Source organism: Amblyomma maculatum, chromosome 7 (assembly GCF_055883805.1).
Source record: "Amblyomma maculatum isolate TAMU_Amacu chromosome 7, ASM5588380v1, whole genome shotgun sequence".
In the NCBI taxonomy this organism is placed as follows: Eukaryota; Metazoa; Arthropoda; class Arachnida; order Ixodida; family Ixodidae; genus Amblyomma; species Amblyomma maculatum.
Genome location: NC_139350.1, coordinates 73,073,913 through 73,091,059, shown reverse-complemented (window position 1 = coordinate 73,091,059; position 17,147 = coordinate 73,073,913). Strand labels below are relative to the sequence as shown.

Below are 17,147 nucleotides of genomic sequence, written 5' to 3'. Positions count from 1 at the left end.
TGGTGTGGTCAGCATTCCATGTACTTACTTGCATTTCCCGAAATTTATACGAGTCACTGCCTTTGAATCATCCGAATGTACGTATACAATTGTACTGAGGTGTACAGCGCAAGTAACGCAACACATGGGATGTGAAAAACTCATCTCCGATCGAGTGCGTCGTTGAATGGAATCTCGTTGTCATTTTTATCATTGTCCTTGACTTGGACACCACTATTTAGGAACAGTGGTAAACTTTAATCACCTCGAAATACCAGTATAAAAAGACCTGTAATTTGTACGAAATTGCTTCTCTATCCTGGATTTCAAGAGGTCTGTTAGTGTATCCGCAGGGCAATTATTTTGCGATTTTCGTTGCCTTTATCGGATGTACAAACACGGAATTTGGTGTCCAATTGATGCAGGCAGCTTGGCACAGCTAATCTATTATGAAGCTCCGGTGTGGTAGCCAGCCCGGGACTAACGGGGAAATAGAACCTCAACCGGGAAGGCCAGCTATTCATCACAGCTCTCAAGCGACTCGCTGCCGGCCTACTGGACTAGTCATGCAACCGTGGAACCCAGGTACATTTTCAAGTAAACTTCTGTACTTAGGAGTCCCGGGAGGTAGACCGCCCGCGCAAAGAAAAAATGCTCTCCACATCTCCCGACGCTGTCCTGCCTCTAGTTTTGCTCCTAAAGTTGAAGGCTCGAAGCGCAAGCTGTGAAAGTCCTGGTATTTTTGCACAGTATTTATCTTCCAGCTGCTCTAGCTCTAGACAGTTCTTGTGTTGAATTCCTGTAGTTTTTTTTTTTCCCAGAAAACATCCCACAGCATCCTATTCGATCGATGTTATTTCTAGTTGCCCTGTTGTGCTTATCATTGTAGACAAGCATGTAGACGTGTCAAAACAATAACTAAACAGTGCTGCTTTCGTGATTCCATCTTTGTCCAGTCATTGCCTTTGCGACTAGTTGCAGCATGCGGCAAAAACAAAGTTTGCCAAGTAATTATTTCCTCTGCCTTAGGGAAAACAGGCCAGCTGTGAAAGCTGCAAAGATATGGACTCATATCCCTTCATATTGTTTCACACAATCATGTTAATGATCTGTTGCATCTTCAAAGATTTAAGCAGTCTGCTTGCCAGCGCAAGACGGAACATTTATTGCGAACTGCATATTGGTTGTGTAGTGTCAAAATACACACATGCATCTCGATGTCACGACATACAATACCCTCGGGTGGTCACAAAGTACTCCATATGTCATGATAGCCAACTGCAGCTATGGAATAAAAAAGGTATATGTACGTAAATCATTGCTAGAGTAACAAAACTGCATAAATTTGCACTGTTAAAAATATTAAACACTACACAGTGAATGTAGCTTTGCTATAACCATTGCTGTGACTGACATGGAAAACAGTGCTTGTTGCCTTTAGTGATGTGTTGAGCACAAGGCCTGCATGGAGATTTTAATCCTGTCAGTTAGGTGGAGTTATGTCCTGTTTTTGTTGTGTTGTCATGCATGCAGGCCAAGGTGATGCCATATGGTCCTTGGTTCCAACGCTGCAATTCTGAAAAAGTGACTGCCAACGCATGTGCAATGTACACCGTCCCACTGCTGACCGCGCATATTCCTAAGTGATGTCCAAGTCTTGGGCAGACACTAATCGACGCAGCTCACAAAGCAACATTCTTGCCAAGGTGGTTGCCTACCATAAAAACCACATGCCATAGCTGCCATTCATGTCAGCCCAGAGGTAATGAAGTGCTGACGAAACACATTTGAGGTGTTCAGTGAGTTTACACAAGAGGGAGTAGTTAATATGGTTAATTAGTCATCCAGTGAAATTTACACTGTATTTATTTTGTTAAACAAAGCTCCTTTTGTGAAGTAAAACAAGCGCCTAGTAGCAACAGGGGCAAAGCAGGCAAATTGCAATTCATATTGAAATACTTATTGTGAATTGTTTTATTGTCGGATTCCTTTGAAGGGACACTAAGGAGGATGGAAAGCAGTTTTCCTGTATCGCTAAGATACAGTGTTCTAATAAAGAGACCACACGAGTCGCTTTGGGACGTTAAACCCCACAAACCATTAAAGAGACCACTTAAAATGAAAGCAGAGGTTTTAAAAGGATGGAAAGACCAAGAAACAGAACAAAGATGCGGCCATTACCGGCCAATTTTGCAAGTAAAATGAATGCTTCCACACAGAAGTTTTGGTGCAGATTACTGCAAGATATATTGTTTCATGAGCCACTCTAATTTGGCAGTGACACGTCCTTTTCAGCAAGGTCATCATGAATTGACTCATGGGAAGGCTTCCAATTTAAATTTTCTCACCAATAAATATTATATGCCACAATTGCTGCCAGACAACACAGCCATAACGAGAGAAATAATCAAATATTTACCGAGACCAATGACTCAATGGAGTTGTCCTCAGTGTCCCTTTAAAAGGGTGCACTGAAGCATTCAAGCAAAGTATGCACTGATGCATGTGAGAAAATATTCTGAGGTAACACAATCTTTGCTCCAAGAGAAGACTGGCAACTTCACCACAAAGAGGGAAAACAGCTGCCCGGGTACACTGGTACAGCACATACAGCAATCGCAATAATTAGCAGACATGCATTGCAATTCACAGAATGTCACGAAATGTGGTCGCTAGGTTAAATGTAATAGCATTAAATGTGCAAGCATATTTTGCAGATTGCCGAGATTTATTTGTTGCTTCAATTATTTATTTCATATATACAGCAACACCTTTGGTCAACAAAAAAAAAGGGCGTGTAGGTGCCAGGAAAGGGGTCAGATTAGATGTGCTAGGTTTCTCTCCTGGAGGCGCAAGGAGAGAATCATTCTCCTGTAATCAGTTGACGGTGGATTCATCCGAATGTGAAGGTCCGATGTTCGACGACCCAAAAGTTACCTAAACGGGCATCTCTGCCAGCTGTCGACCGGAGTATATGCAAGAGAGGTGGTCGTGTAGCCTAAGCACGGACGTCTGCACGAAAAAAGGAAAAAAAAAGCTCACATTTTGGGTATCACATCAAAAATATGTTTAAGCCCACTCAGCAACCAAAAATGACCTACACTGGTTATGCATACAACACATGAATATGTCAGCGACACTTAATAGTGTTGGCCGTTCATGTCATATCGTAATTATGGTGCAGTGAGGCTTGCTGATGAATTAAACAGGCTCTGCTCATCGCAAACCTCTCAGCAACACCTTCCCACAATCAGTGTCCTGACCTTTCAATAAGACAGCTTTCTCCTCCTCGCATTGCTAGAATGCATCAGAACGTTCTTGCTCACAGCATATAAATACGATCAATATGATAAAGCTCACCATGAATGTCATTACGGTTTCTTCCCCTCCCCCCTTATCATCTGCCTGTACTGTATGCACAGCTTTCTTGATCTATCCACATCTAAATGAGAACAACTTAGGGGATTGTGAGGGCAAAATGAACTTGGTCTATACCAATGAATACTGTGTTCTAATAATGAAACACAGGCTTTTTCTATGGTAGAAGTTTTATAGATTACAAAAGTATGGAAACTAAAATACAGCTAAGCCACCAATGGCCACTTTTGTAAGTAAACCGTGGTGACGTTACTTAATGTTTACTCCTGCAGATCTCCAATGCACGACTACCCAGCCGTTCACTACTGATTGATGATAAGTGTGTTTTGCAGCATGAGCTGCATCTCGTATGGATTACAGAGCTCAAAACTCGGAAAATCTGGTGTTTATACAAAGTACACGCCTATTGTTTACATTAGTGCGTTTTGAAGGTTCGAAAAAAAAAAAAGCAATACATTAACCTGGCCTTGCACGAAGTTGTTGGGAATGCACATGATACAGTTATTGCATGTTGGAGTAGACAGAAAAATAAGTGCCCAGCCCACACTGTCGAGGTACGCATTACTACAGGTGAAATGGTTCAGGCTTCTGGGAAATATCAGCTGCCTGACATAGCATCTTCCTAAATGTTCAAGCTTTGTATTATTGTTGAAGGCCACTTTATCATTAATAAAGGAACGAATATGGTTTATGTGTTAATAACTGGTGCTTTTTCAATGTATTATGTTCTTTTTTTTTAGTTTTTCCCTTAATTTCTTTTGCTTTGTGATGCTAGACAAACTCAAATGGTGCACTTTTAAACTTCTCTGTCCAAAGCTGAACATGAATATCTGCCATGCATGTGACAGCTGTAATGCTGGAAAGGTTACACACTGCGACATCTCAGCGACAGGTACAGCTGCTTGCCCCAAGGTCGTGATATTTAATCCCAGTGATAACAGCCTCACTTTGGTGGAGGCTAAATGCAAACGCATTTGTTTCCTGCGAGATGTCAACGCAAAGTGGAAAGTCCAGGGAGTCAATTTATCTAGAGCTCTCCACTGCAGTATTCTTCATAGCTACATATGTCATTTTAGGATGTGAAACCCTACATGCCACATGTAGGATGTGTTGTTTTTTAGATTTTGGAACCTCTCATCTTTGTTGCACAACATTTGGCTAATTGTAGTTCTCAAACAGTTGTTGAAGATGAAACCAAAGCAGTTATTGGCATGGTTTCCCGCTTGGATTAATTTGCTAATTGCAGTCTTTTGAAACTCGCATCACTGCTAAACAGTTCAAATAGCAGGCAGTTGAATTACAAGAATGATGTGAATCATGCATTTCAGTTGACAAATGGAAAGTAATGTTCCCTCCATGCATGCACAGGTGCCCATAGATAAGTACATAATTGGGTGTGTGATTGTGACATATCAAGGGTCTACAGAAAGCCATGTCGAGCCAGTGTGATATTCTTCATGAAGACTAAAATAAAATTGTACAACAGCTGCTGTCCATTGCAGAAAAATTTGGTCATTTTGTGTGTGATTAACTGACCATGAATAGCATTTTAATCAGAGTGATATATAATGTGTGGTTTAGCATCCTAAAACAACTATGAGGGACGCAACAGTTGAGGCCTCCTGTACAATTTCGACCAAGTGGGGTTCTTTTACATGCACTGACACCGCACAGTGCATGACAGCCTATTGTTTTGCCTCTATTGAAATGCCTCTGCTGTAGCTGGAATCAAATCTGCATCCATGGGTTCAGCAGCCAAGCACTTTAACTACCGAGCCAGCACAATGGGGTCAAGTAATAAAATGCATGCCATTACATTTCCTTCACAGAACTAATGTATACAAGAAAAAGTACATAGCAAAAAAAAACGAGTTTTATTACACATTATATTCACATGTAATTAACATCCTCTTGGAAGAAAGTTATAATATTTGCATGGAAACAATGAACATGTTACAAAAAAAAAGCAATGCACTTACTGCACTCCAATTGTTAATTGGCAAGGTTGCATCTATGCTACTAGACTGCACTTCTCACAAAAAAAACAAAAAAACCACAAGCCCCATCTGCTTTAGCCAATCACTTGATCAAACTAACAGAGACAGATGTCGCACACCACAGGCTGGTTGTCTCGCAACATATCTGCATTTGTTGCATTTCAATTTCATGCCTTTCCACTTAGCTTCAACTGTTGCCAGCATTACTAGTCACCCATCTTTTGTGAAATATTTTTTTAAGCTGTTCAGATCAGCATCCTTGTTAACGATGGTCTCGGGCATTCTTGATGCTATCATTTTCACATCTTCCTCACCTGGAAGAATGAAGAAAATGAAAAGCCTTGAGCATACAAAAAATTAGGGAGGCACCTAATCTCCACCTGTAAGGGTATGATGCACCTGCATTAATGGCTCTTGTCAGCAGATCCCACTGTGGATTCCCATTCATTTACATGCCCTTTGCTACAAACTTAATCACTAATTCCTTAGTTCATGTCTCTGTTATCTCACACATACTCATTAGCATATGGTCGTAGGCGGCCCTGCTATGTGATAGGCAACCTGGCATAGACCTCAGTAAGCCTCGCGTTAACCAAGCTGTACAAACATGCCTCCATGGCCTTGGAGTAAGATTTCTTACTTGAAGCTGAAACGTCCCGCAACATATTTCAAAAAATAACTTTGTAAGCTCGAGTTAACAGCTCCTGCCATGTCGTGTGGTCTCGTGACAGTTGGCTCGTGGTACTTTTGGCTTGTGCACAGGGTGTGTCTGTTAATCATAATGGCTAACATGCATGAAAAAGACATTTTTGCACAAACATTGGTGGCAAATGGTCAAGTGGTGCACTGCAGATTCTGAAATGTACACCTATATGCATGCAAGGGCGGCATCATCACATAGCATAATCAAGAGTTCTGTCAGTACCTGCAGTTGCATGGCACTCCAATGCCCATTAAAGGGCCACCTCAGACAATGGTTGTTGTTACCACAAGACCGGTTCTAACAGCGTGCTGGCACCATTCCACTGAGCGATGGGCATATATATGCATACCTTAGATAGCTCATGATTATGGGTCTCATTATGACTTCCAAGGAGTTCCTGTCGTCAGAAGCCCTACACTTTATGAAAGCGGGACAGCTGTCTTGAAAGGTGATGAAAAGAAATAACCAGGTTACCTTACCACAACGTTAATTTACAGAGGGTGAATATGCTGCATGAAGATACCAAGAGGCTTGTACAAAGAACATTGAGAGTGAAATGGCAGGATTTTTGAAACATTGAAATAAACAAAAAACTAAACTTTGTCAAACCTGTCATCGAGGAATGGAAATCATGCAGTCATCAAAAACACACCATGGAGTATATTTCAGGTAATCTTCACAAAAGACACACCCACACATGACACACAGCTTCATACTTATGAAAGATGACAAACCAATATGCAAGGAGTGTGGATATGAACTAACAATAAACCATGTCTTACTTACATCTGTGCCAGACTCGAGAAAAAAGGAGGAGAACATTTTGTACAATTTTGCAACATCCTTTTCCATCCCAGCATGATCCTAGGAGAGACTGCACTAGTCCGAATTCCCTGCATTTTTGGTTTCCTAAAATGACTCAACGTTCCTGAACAAGCCACATCCTAAAGAACACTAGTCATTACACACAAAATAAATACATTAAACCTTATTCTTGGTGCATGGCCGCATTAGTCGGGTATGCATCATTAAAACCAACACAACGCTTATAAGCTTTCAGTCTGTGTGGTCCTTATTTACGTGACAGCGCTGTCATGTGGGTCTAATGTCCCAGCGATCAGAAAGTGAAATTTTCTAAATGGTAGCATAAATTTAAAAACCGTGAAGGCGATTCTACAGATCTCTAAAGACACGCGGGTGTTTGGCTTCGACTGAAGTACTCGAGTGTCTTATCAGCGTTCACCTTTGTTGGAAAGCCTGTAGTGAAAGTGTTAAAGAGAAGTCATTTTTGAACAGTGCGTTTCTGAAGGCGTTGCTTTACTTTACGGGGCCCACAAAATGAAGCTGAATGTCAAACGCCGCCTATTTAGGTTTTCTAGCAAGACAGCGATGTAGCGTGGAAAATCGCTCCGCCGGACCAGCGCTGACCGCGGACTTGAAAGGCGAACTGTTCAAACTTTTAGTTACTGACCACACCTAAATGAGTTGTGCATGGTCAAGGCAGAATTTTTCCACTGAGAACTGGTATACCATCGATTTTGCACCCAATATTATGAAAATCCGCCCTCTCTTCAGTGGAGCTATGCGCATCAGGGTAGGCCAGCCGTAGGAACACGGATGTGTGGTTGTAGCAACGATCGCTTGCATGACACTCTCTGCACAATTCCAAGAATCAGCGTCTGTAACGAAATGTGCAGCTCACATTTTCTATCGCGTACCGAAGTCCGGCGACGCATGCATATCTCCCGCGCTCGTTCGGGTCACGCTAACCTCGAGCATGCGGGCGTTTAAACTACATGTGCGCAAAATTGAACGACGAGAAAAAGATGCAGGCTGAGTACTTGCCTAGACTTCCTCTAAATACCAAAAACCATTGCTGTTTGTAGGGAAATGGATCATTCGCGCTTCTGGCTTTCCGGTTGTGCACTCGTGTTGCGGTGAAGCGGGTCTTCATCTCGACGAGTCGACGTGCAGCTCGCCGCTGTAACTGCGCAGGCTTCTAGTAGATTCGGCGTGTCTTTTGCCACCTACAGCTCTGAGGTAGAAGCTAATGGAAGGATTTAACTAGGATCATTCTATTTTCTCTGTTTGCATGTGAGGAACGAGCATATGACATATGTCACATACAGCATATATACATACTTTAGATGGCCGAATGTTCTGCACGGCGAGGTGTGTGTTTTGTGCCGGCGCTCGATCTTCGGAGGTCGATGCAGGGCCTAACGCAGCGTAAATGCTAGGAATAGCTCGCTTTTATTACAGGCGGATCGAGGTGATAGTTTAGCGCGAAACGAAAGCTGCTATGTGCGTATCTCGATGCCAACTGGTGGAGCTGGTGCAGTACGTCGCATAGCCTGCAGATGCGTGACAAGCGATGCTTGCCGTACACAATCCTGAGTGAAGAGCGTGATCCGTGATCTCTGTTAGAATGGATGAACTCTTCTTAGATACTCATCGGGAGTCGCGGTGACAAACGCGTTCGACGTGCATATAGCCATGAGCCTGTATATCGACGTCCGCCGTATCTTTACGAGAATCGAATGGGTACGTCGGACGTAGCAGACACTTCGTTTGATAATTGCCGATCCAATAGGTAGCTGCAAAGAGACACCGATACCGATGTCGCTGTTTCCAGCCTTACAGAACACGCCGGGCATGGTGAAGTACACAGGACTGCTATTTCTGACCGCCAGCGTTAGTTTGTCACTCAGGGAAACAAGAGAGCAAGTCTAGCGAAAAGAGCGAGCAAATAAAATAAACGAACCCAACAAAAAGAAAGGGGAGCACAAAAGGCAAAGGTGGGGTAATTTTAGCTGCTACCACCCCGCCAACCGTTTTTTTTCCTCCCTCGGCTGGACTATTTTGCATAAGTAGTGTATGATGATTGAACGGGACTGCGGCAGCAAAGTCGAAGTTTATTGGTTTATTCGCACTTTTATAACATTTTTTCTTGTCTTGCCTAAGATGTGGAAAATAAACCAACAGCAATGTATTTAGGCTGATACCAGTAAATAAACTACAGTTTAGCATCCGATGCATTCTTTATCATGTGCTTGCAGAGCTGAATTTTAGTATTTCTTTTACCACTTTCATCTTTGTTGTGAACTCGTAAAATCTTCATATCATGCCATACATTTATGCGGCACGTAGCAACATCTTCTCCTCATTCGATAATTTTCATAGCATCAAGTTTTATTTTTCTTTCTAGGGTTTGCATGATACCGACCCTCTAACACGCAATACTTCAACGCCTCACTTTCAGTGTAAACAGCAGTGTTCTTTGAATGGCTGATTCCACTCAGTCGTTTCTGTGGAAGGAAAGAGGCCTCTGTTCGTCGGTTTCCCAGTGTTCAGTGTGCTAGCGGTTATTCGCTTCTCGTGCGAGGCAGCGCCATGAGCAGCGAGATGCCATGCTTTTGCCAAACACAAGCATACATGATGTACGAAAAGCTAAAAACGATTAACGAAAGGCACTACTTGTACTGGACCGGGAGCACGTTTCGTCCGCCGGGATACAGTGTTGGCTGTAGCCGGGACGCGTATTGACAAACCATATCCCGTAGGAGCACTCGAGCAGACGACGCTCTGACGCACAAGCACGTGACCCGACGTCACTTCCTTTAAGTTGTTTTTTGCTTGTTTTTATTTTTTGTTATGCCAAAGGAAGATGGCGGTGCAGACGCTCGCGCCGTTGCTTCGCCGACGCTGGCGTTGGGGCGTTGGTTAACCAGACAAACGCGTATCCTTCTACCATGGCTTAGTGGTAGTGCCTGTGGCTTAAGGGGTGCTGCGGCCGCAGTTTTGAGGCTTTATAAATGCAGTGGCCCAAGCCGTGCCATTTGGATGCTGGATACTGTGATGTTTGCAGTTCGAAACAAGTGTCTTGGCCGTCGTCTCGAAGTCTGGTGTTTGACTCTGACAGCAAGCGATTTTGTGAAGCCACGACTGCTGAACTTTTGCTGCCTAAACATGCTGGATGCCGACTGTGCTGGTGCTGGATGTGCAAGTGTGTCGATTCCAAGAAAGCTTGCGCAGCGCCATTGGAGCTCGCCTTGGAGCCACTAATCGTTGAAAGTGCTTTGGTTAGTAGCACTGCAATATTTAGATAAGCACCGCTGGAATATGGGGGGTAAAAAGGGTGGAAAAAAAGAGAGAAAAAAAAACTTGGTTACGTGGTGTATTTGTGCAACATTTGCTGTGATGCTGCATCGCTGCTCGGAGGTCTTCGCTGAGGATGCTAAAGCTACTGGCCTACCCAAGGGCAAATGTAGACTACTACCGATGCTAAATTACATCTCAAAGGCCGTCTCTCATTTTATGCTACCTTGTGAGCAGCTGTTTTCACTCAGGATTGTTTCTTTTTCTTTCTTTTTCCAGTTTCCGGCATTTAAATACGGAAATGTTTCTATATGGCAACATGCTGGAACAGCGAAGCCAGTTTTCTGAAATTAGCGGTAATAATCCTTGAAATGAAAACATGCTCTCGTTTTGTGAACGCACGCATGATTACGGCGCCCTGGTCATAGCGGCAACCGCCATTTTCTGAAGCCCATAATTTGGCGACGTCAAACTATTGATTCTGAAAGTAGTGGGATATTAGGTGAACTCGATAACCAAGTACTCACGCTTCTGTGGCTAAAAACAGCGCTGACAAGAGACGAAGCAGAGGGGACACGATGCTGTTTCGTCTGCTTCGTCTCGTGTTAGCGCTGTTTTTAGCCACAGATCATGCACCAACCAGCCAGAATTTCCACCCTCTTAAAGTACTCACACTTGTTTGAGAGCACTGTGTTGAATAGGCATTTGTTGAGCACAATAGCTAACTTAACTGCACCTGTTAAGCAGAGGCAGTGGCATAGCATGCTGGGTAATTTGTTTTTTGTAACTCTTTATGTATGTGATTGGTATTCTGCTCAAGTGTCATGGCAAGAAGAAACAACAGTGTTTATTTTTGAAGTTGTGGGCACCCCATAACATGCTTACGCAGAATGGTGCAGATCAATATTGAGTCAAATAAATAAGTGCTGGTTTTCACAACAACTGTTTATTCCTTGTATACATCTCAAAGTGACCTTGGCTAACTTGAATTCCAAACTATCTTACAGCCGCTTCAGAAGCTTCTGAATTAGGTGACATGTTGTACATGCACCATTATGCCTACTAATCTTTTTGAAGAAGGAATCATTGCTACAAAATTAAAGGATTAAGCTCACAAATTATAGCAACACTTGAAGAGGGGAGAACCAGAGTATTTTGACATCACTCCCTTATGGTTTGCACAGTGGTCAGCTAGCAATCCAACATTTCGAAGAAACGCTTGTTAATGTCATCATCATGTGCCACAAGTGTGTTTATAGTAAATTGGGTACTACAAGGACTTGTGGCTATAGTAAATTAGGTACTACAAGGCTACCCCGATGAAAGTCGTCTAGGAAATAGTATGAAACAACCAGTTTTAGACATTTAAATTTGAGGAACCTGAGTTCGATCCCAGCCATAGTGACCATGTTTTGATAGAGAAAAATGTAAGGCACCCATTTACTGTGTGATGTCAGTGCATGTTAAAAAAAAATCATTGGTCAAAAATGAGCCGGAGACCTACACTACAGAATCCTGCAAAGCCTAAGTCAATTTGGGACACTATACTAAACAAAACTGAAATACACTGCTTCTAAATTTAGGTGAAACAATGCCTTTGCTGTTTAGTAAATGCACGGCAAGCAATACATTGTAAACCATTTATGCAGAAGCAGTTTGTTTTACTGGCAAATGCCTTCAACTTTTTGGCAGGAAAAAGTGGCAGATGTGACTTCAGTTCTACAAATGACACTGGGCAGCCATGCAGCCATCAAAGAACCTACTTTGAATTGCAAATAGCCACATTTGTGTTTGCAAGGAGGCCAAAAGCACAGTGAATAAGCAAGATAGCGATGAAAATAATTCAACGAAAAGAAAGGTGGAGAGTTCAGCCAGCAGCAATATGACCCTAGCGTGCTGCTCCACACTAGAGAAGGGAGAAAAGGGAAATAAAAGGAGAATGAGGATACAAATGGTTGATGGCAATGTTGTAGTGCAGTGAATTGGTTCGAGTTATAGAGAAGACCACGCACACAGTGGATTGCACCTGTCTCGCATAGTCGACACATAACACATGAAGTGCATATTCTCCACATGCACCAGTTGTCATTGCACACACTTTCACTCTCATATTCTGGTCCAAATGCATACACAGGCTCGCCACGCACTGATTCTGAAAAAGCTCAAACTAGACAGAAACATGATTGATCGCACTGTAAGCAGCTGTATAGCATGCGAAGCACAGCACTAACAATTTGTGGTGTGTCACATATGGAATGGTTTGACTGTTAAATTGGCAGGGTATCATGCCATCAACTAATGTCTAAAAGCTGAGATGATGGCTTTGGTTGGAAGTAATCTAAGCCCTTGGCGATGCAAGTACAAAAACGTAATCCAAATGCATTGTTCTTGAATGGCTGCTTTCCAAATTGTTGATATTCAAATTAAAGTAGTGTGGTGCTGTATGTTTTTCTGAAAAAAATCTTGCTGTGCAGCTAACTTCATTGCAACATCTGATTGAAGCTGGAACACCTGCAGCAGTACCACACAGCAAGACAAAAGTGTCCACGCAGATTGCAGAACTTTTGTAGACATGGAAAATAATAAAGTATGATTCATACTTATGAAACCTTTGCCCTTGTCTTCATTTTGATAGTGCGGCCCTAGGCAGCTGCTGCACCAAGATTTTCATAGGTCAACAGGCCCACCAGAACCAATGCACCCAACCGACCTTCTGCAGGGAGACCCAGCCGCTACCGATTCCAGTGGCTATGGGGAATGTGTTTATAAACCAGTACTACTGGAACTAGTAGGATCCCCGCAAGAAACCAGTAGGAAATTTTTACCTTGGATAAACAATTATCTTCTTTGGCACTTTTCAGCAATTTCTCTGATCCCTAAAAAGATGTTGGCTACATATCTACAGAATATCATTTAATATCTCATCAAGAGATGTGTGGGCATATGTGGGTATTCGGTACATGTCCACTTTCTGCTCTCTTCAACGTGGACATTATAATGTATACTATAATGATATATTATTAACATTTGCGGCAGATATTCACTAGATGTTCACTCAGTATAAGTTCTTTGGCTAAGATTTTTTTTTCTGTAAACTGATTTTACGAACGTTTACAAGGGAAAGTTATCAGATTGACGGCATGTGACTAGCACTTTGTGTCATCATTTCTACAATTAGTCATTTAGCTTCGAGGTGATGACTTCCTTCAAAAGCCTCTTCTCTCGCGCTTGCCAGTTAACTGCATTGGTCTGCATGGAAACTATCGCTTAATATATTGCGCTCGTGTACTTTCGACTCCAGTGTATAAGCGAGAAATGTAGCTCCACTTTTTGTTAAATTGACTGAAATTCAACCCACATATAGCACTAGCCGAGAATAAATTATTTGACAATGATTGAAATATACTGCTATGAGCAATACTGGCTGATCGGCAAAGTACGTATCTTTCTCCATCCTTTTGAACCTTTTGCACAATCCAAGACTTGTTGGTTTCGACGCTGTAGGCTTCCAGCCATTCGTTGACGGCTGCCTCGTTTGTCAGGTTCGCGCGATACACTGATCCGAGCCCTTTTGACGCGAGCTCATCTTTTACGAGCTCGAGCGGCTCTGGGAGCTCGTCCATCATCTCTAGTTATCCGCAATTGACACACAAGTTCGCCAAGCACAAAATCACCCTGGCTAGCACAGCGCGCAACGGATGAGCCAAGTGCACGTGCGTACAACCCAGAAGCACCGGACGAAATGCGTGGAGCTATGCGGATGGGGAGAAGTGCAAACTTCGGGGTGTAGCCGAGCAGAGCGACGATTCCAGAAAATACCAGAACAAGAACAGCCGCGCAAGTGACCACTGGACTGAAATTTACGTAACACGTGACCGGTAACCGACCGACGTGTACAGAACACCAGAGCAAAAAGCCCGCGCAGTGGTCACTGGACCGAAATTAACGTGATCGCGTGACCGAACTTTTAGCCGACGGCAATTCGCGTTATTTTTACGTGAACTTCAGCCGACAGCCGCGCGAAAATACGGGCGCTGCGCGAAAACGACACCGAAACATGAGTACCTTTGACAAACACCAGCGGGAAAAAAACGTAAATGCGAGCCCTGCATGAAACGAAACTGAAACCATGAGTAGTCTCGTCACAAGGCGCTAGGGAGAGAAGCGTTTGCGGGTAGATCGGCTGGAAACGCTGATTGGTGGACACGCAGCGGCCTGGCGTGACGTTTTCGCGTCACGCTCGATGCTTAACCGGATGTGACGTCAATGAGAACTGGGTTTGCTTGTTTTTTTCGTCCCTAACCCATCTAGGGAATCCCTAGGTACCGGCCGCTCCGGCGGCGCGCGCGATATGCCGGCATTCGGTTCGTGGTTCTCGCTGCGGCGCGTATTCGGCTCGTGGGTCTCACTGCGGCGCGTAATTCCTATGATGGCGGTCCTGCGTGGTGTCATAATCGGCGATAGCCAAATGAAATTCTTGTGCAGGTCTCGCCTGCGGCTTTCGCCGCATGTTGAGACGTGCACTTTCAGTTTTGGCGGTTATGATGCCACCTCACTGTCATTTAAGGTCGCGCAGATGCGTTTGCACGCCGATTTTGTTATTTTGTATGTAGGGGGCAATGACCTCGCTAATGGTCATGGCCCGCGGGAAATCGCCGCCAACATCAAGGTACGTATAAATTACGTAAAATCGTCTCACAATTTGCTTTAAAAGTGCTGTGCCGTTCATCTTGCCCCACGTGCTTCCAGGACCTCGTGCGGCAGCTGCAGCAGCACGTCGCACGGATGGTGTTGGTTTTTAAAATACTGCCGCGGTATTTCAAAAACGAGAGCGAAGCGCTGCATGAAAACGCCCGTCGTCGGCAGCTGAACCGGCGCCTGACTGCTGCGCTGCGGCGCATGCCTGACGTGCGCATTCTGAACCCTGAGGTAAGAATGCTTTGTTTTCTCGTTTGTTACTCATTTATCAAATTGTTGAGTTCATAACGCAATTTTTTCGACACTCTTGCAGCACCGTTTCCTGGATGCTGCGAAGCGGCCGAGGCGTTGTCTGTACGCGGCCGACAGTTACCACGTGGCAAGGGGTCGCGGCATCGATCAGCTCTCGAAGATCATCGTCGCGGCCCTGGTCAAAGTGTACGGCTCCGACATCGCTGCAGCGTCAAGGGCAGAACCAGGAGCGGTGTACGTTGTCCACCACTGTCGGCGATGCAGGGCGAAGGGCCACGAGACGGGAGAGTGCAGCTCGTTTTGCTGACCACGCTGTCATGCCACTGCAAGCCACCGATGGAACGCTGCGCATACAAACGGCCCTTTTCAGGGCCACCCCATTGTTTCCTGGCAGACCGCAGGCTTGCAGTCCCGTGATCCAGTTCCCTCTCTTTAGATATGTTGCACGTAGTATATCGTTGTACTTAAAGCGTAGCTGCCGCAGCGAAATTATATATTTCGTATAGCATGCGCATAATACTGCTGTACCGCTTATAGCTGCTTCCCTCGTGCATTATTTAAGACCCTAGGACAGGAATCACAAAACACGTGTAAGAGTAGCTGCCGGAGCGAACACTAGGCCTGTGCTCGGCCACAAAGCGTCGCGCTAGGCCTCTTTTTTTTTCTTTCCCTTTACGAGGAATTCGTCGAGTGACAGTAAGTAAAGTTATACATTTCATATGACATGCGCATAATACTGCTGTACTGCTTATAGCTGCTTCCCTCGTGCATTATTTTAAGTCCCTGAGGACAGGAATCGCAAAACACGTGTAAGCGTAGCTGCCGCAGCGAACGCTAGGCCTTATTGCAACAGGGCTGCGCTCATTACGGCTTTGTTACGTCGTTTTTTTTTTAATGTGAGCACCATTTACTATAACAACGGCACAATCGTCTGAAATATGGATTCTGTACAGCCTAAATAATTGCCGCTTACCTCGTGGGACATCTTATGCAGCATCATGCCGCCCGCGTCTTTCATTTCAACGCTGCTCCGACGATCACATGTATAGGCCTCGCGACAGGAGTATTGTGCACACAGTGCGGTTTTCTGCCGTGTTTGTTTTTTTTTTCTCTCATAAATCCCATGCATATTTCGAAGCATCTCGTCGCGGTGCTGTGTACAGCACCGCGACATGTGCATAATACAGCAGTATTATGCACATGTTGTATGAAATATATAACGTTACTTACCGTCACTCGACGAATTCCTCTTAAAGGGAGAGATAAAAAAAAGAGGCCTAGCGTTCGCTCCGGCATGTACTCTTACACGTGTTTTGCGATTTCTGCCCTGGGATCTTAAAATAATGCACGAGGGAAGCAGCTATAAGTGGTACAGCAGTATTATGCACATGTTGTATGAAATATATAACTTTACTTACCGTCACTCGACGAATTCCTCTTAAAGGGAGAGAAAAAAAAAGAGGCCTAGCGTTCGCTCCGGCATGTACTCTTACACGTGTTTTGCGATTTCTGCCCTGGGATCTTAAAATAATGCACTAGGGAAGCTGCTATAAGTGGTACAGCAGTATTATGCACATGTTGTATGAAATATATAACTTTACTTACCGTCACTCGACGAATTCATCTTAAAGGGAGAGATAAAAAAAAAAAAAGAGGCCTAGCGTTCGCTCCGGCATGTACTCTTACACGTGTTTCGCGATTTCTGCCCTGGGATCTTAAACTAATGCACGAGGGAAGCAGCTATAAGTGGTACAGCAGTATTATGCACATGTTGTATGAAATATATAACTTTACTTACCGTCACTCGACGAATTCCTCTTAAAGGGAGAGAAAAAAAAAAGGCCTAGCGTTCGCTTCGGCAGCTACTCTACACGTGTTTTGCGATTCCTGTCCTCAGGGACTTAAAATAATGCACGAGGGAAGCAGCTATAAGCGGTACAGCAGTATTATGCACATGTTGTATGAAATATATAACTTTACTTACTGTCACTCGACGAATTCCTCTTAAAGGGAGAGATAAAAAAAAAAAAAAAAGAGGCCTA

General features: G+C 43.9%; 1 protein-coding gene across 1 annotated transcript; it reads left to right on the top strand.

Moving 5' to 3' along the window:
* The first annotated feature begins 14,584 nt into the window (after positions 1 to 14,584).
* On the top strand, positions 14,585 to 15,412 carry LOC146183631 (uncharacterized). The gene is made up of 3 exons (XM_084608390.1): positions 14,585 to 14,824; positions 14,905 to 15,084; positions 15,167 to 15,412. The coding sequence occupies exons 1-3, from the start codon at positions 14,585 to 14,587 to the stop codon at positions 15,410 to 15,412; spliced, it is 666 nt and encodes a 221-aa protein (XP_084464516.1).
* The last annotated feature ends 1,735 nt before the right edge of the window (positions 15,413 to 17,147 follow it).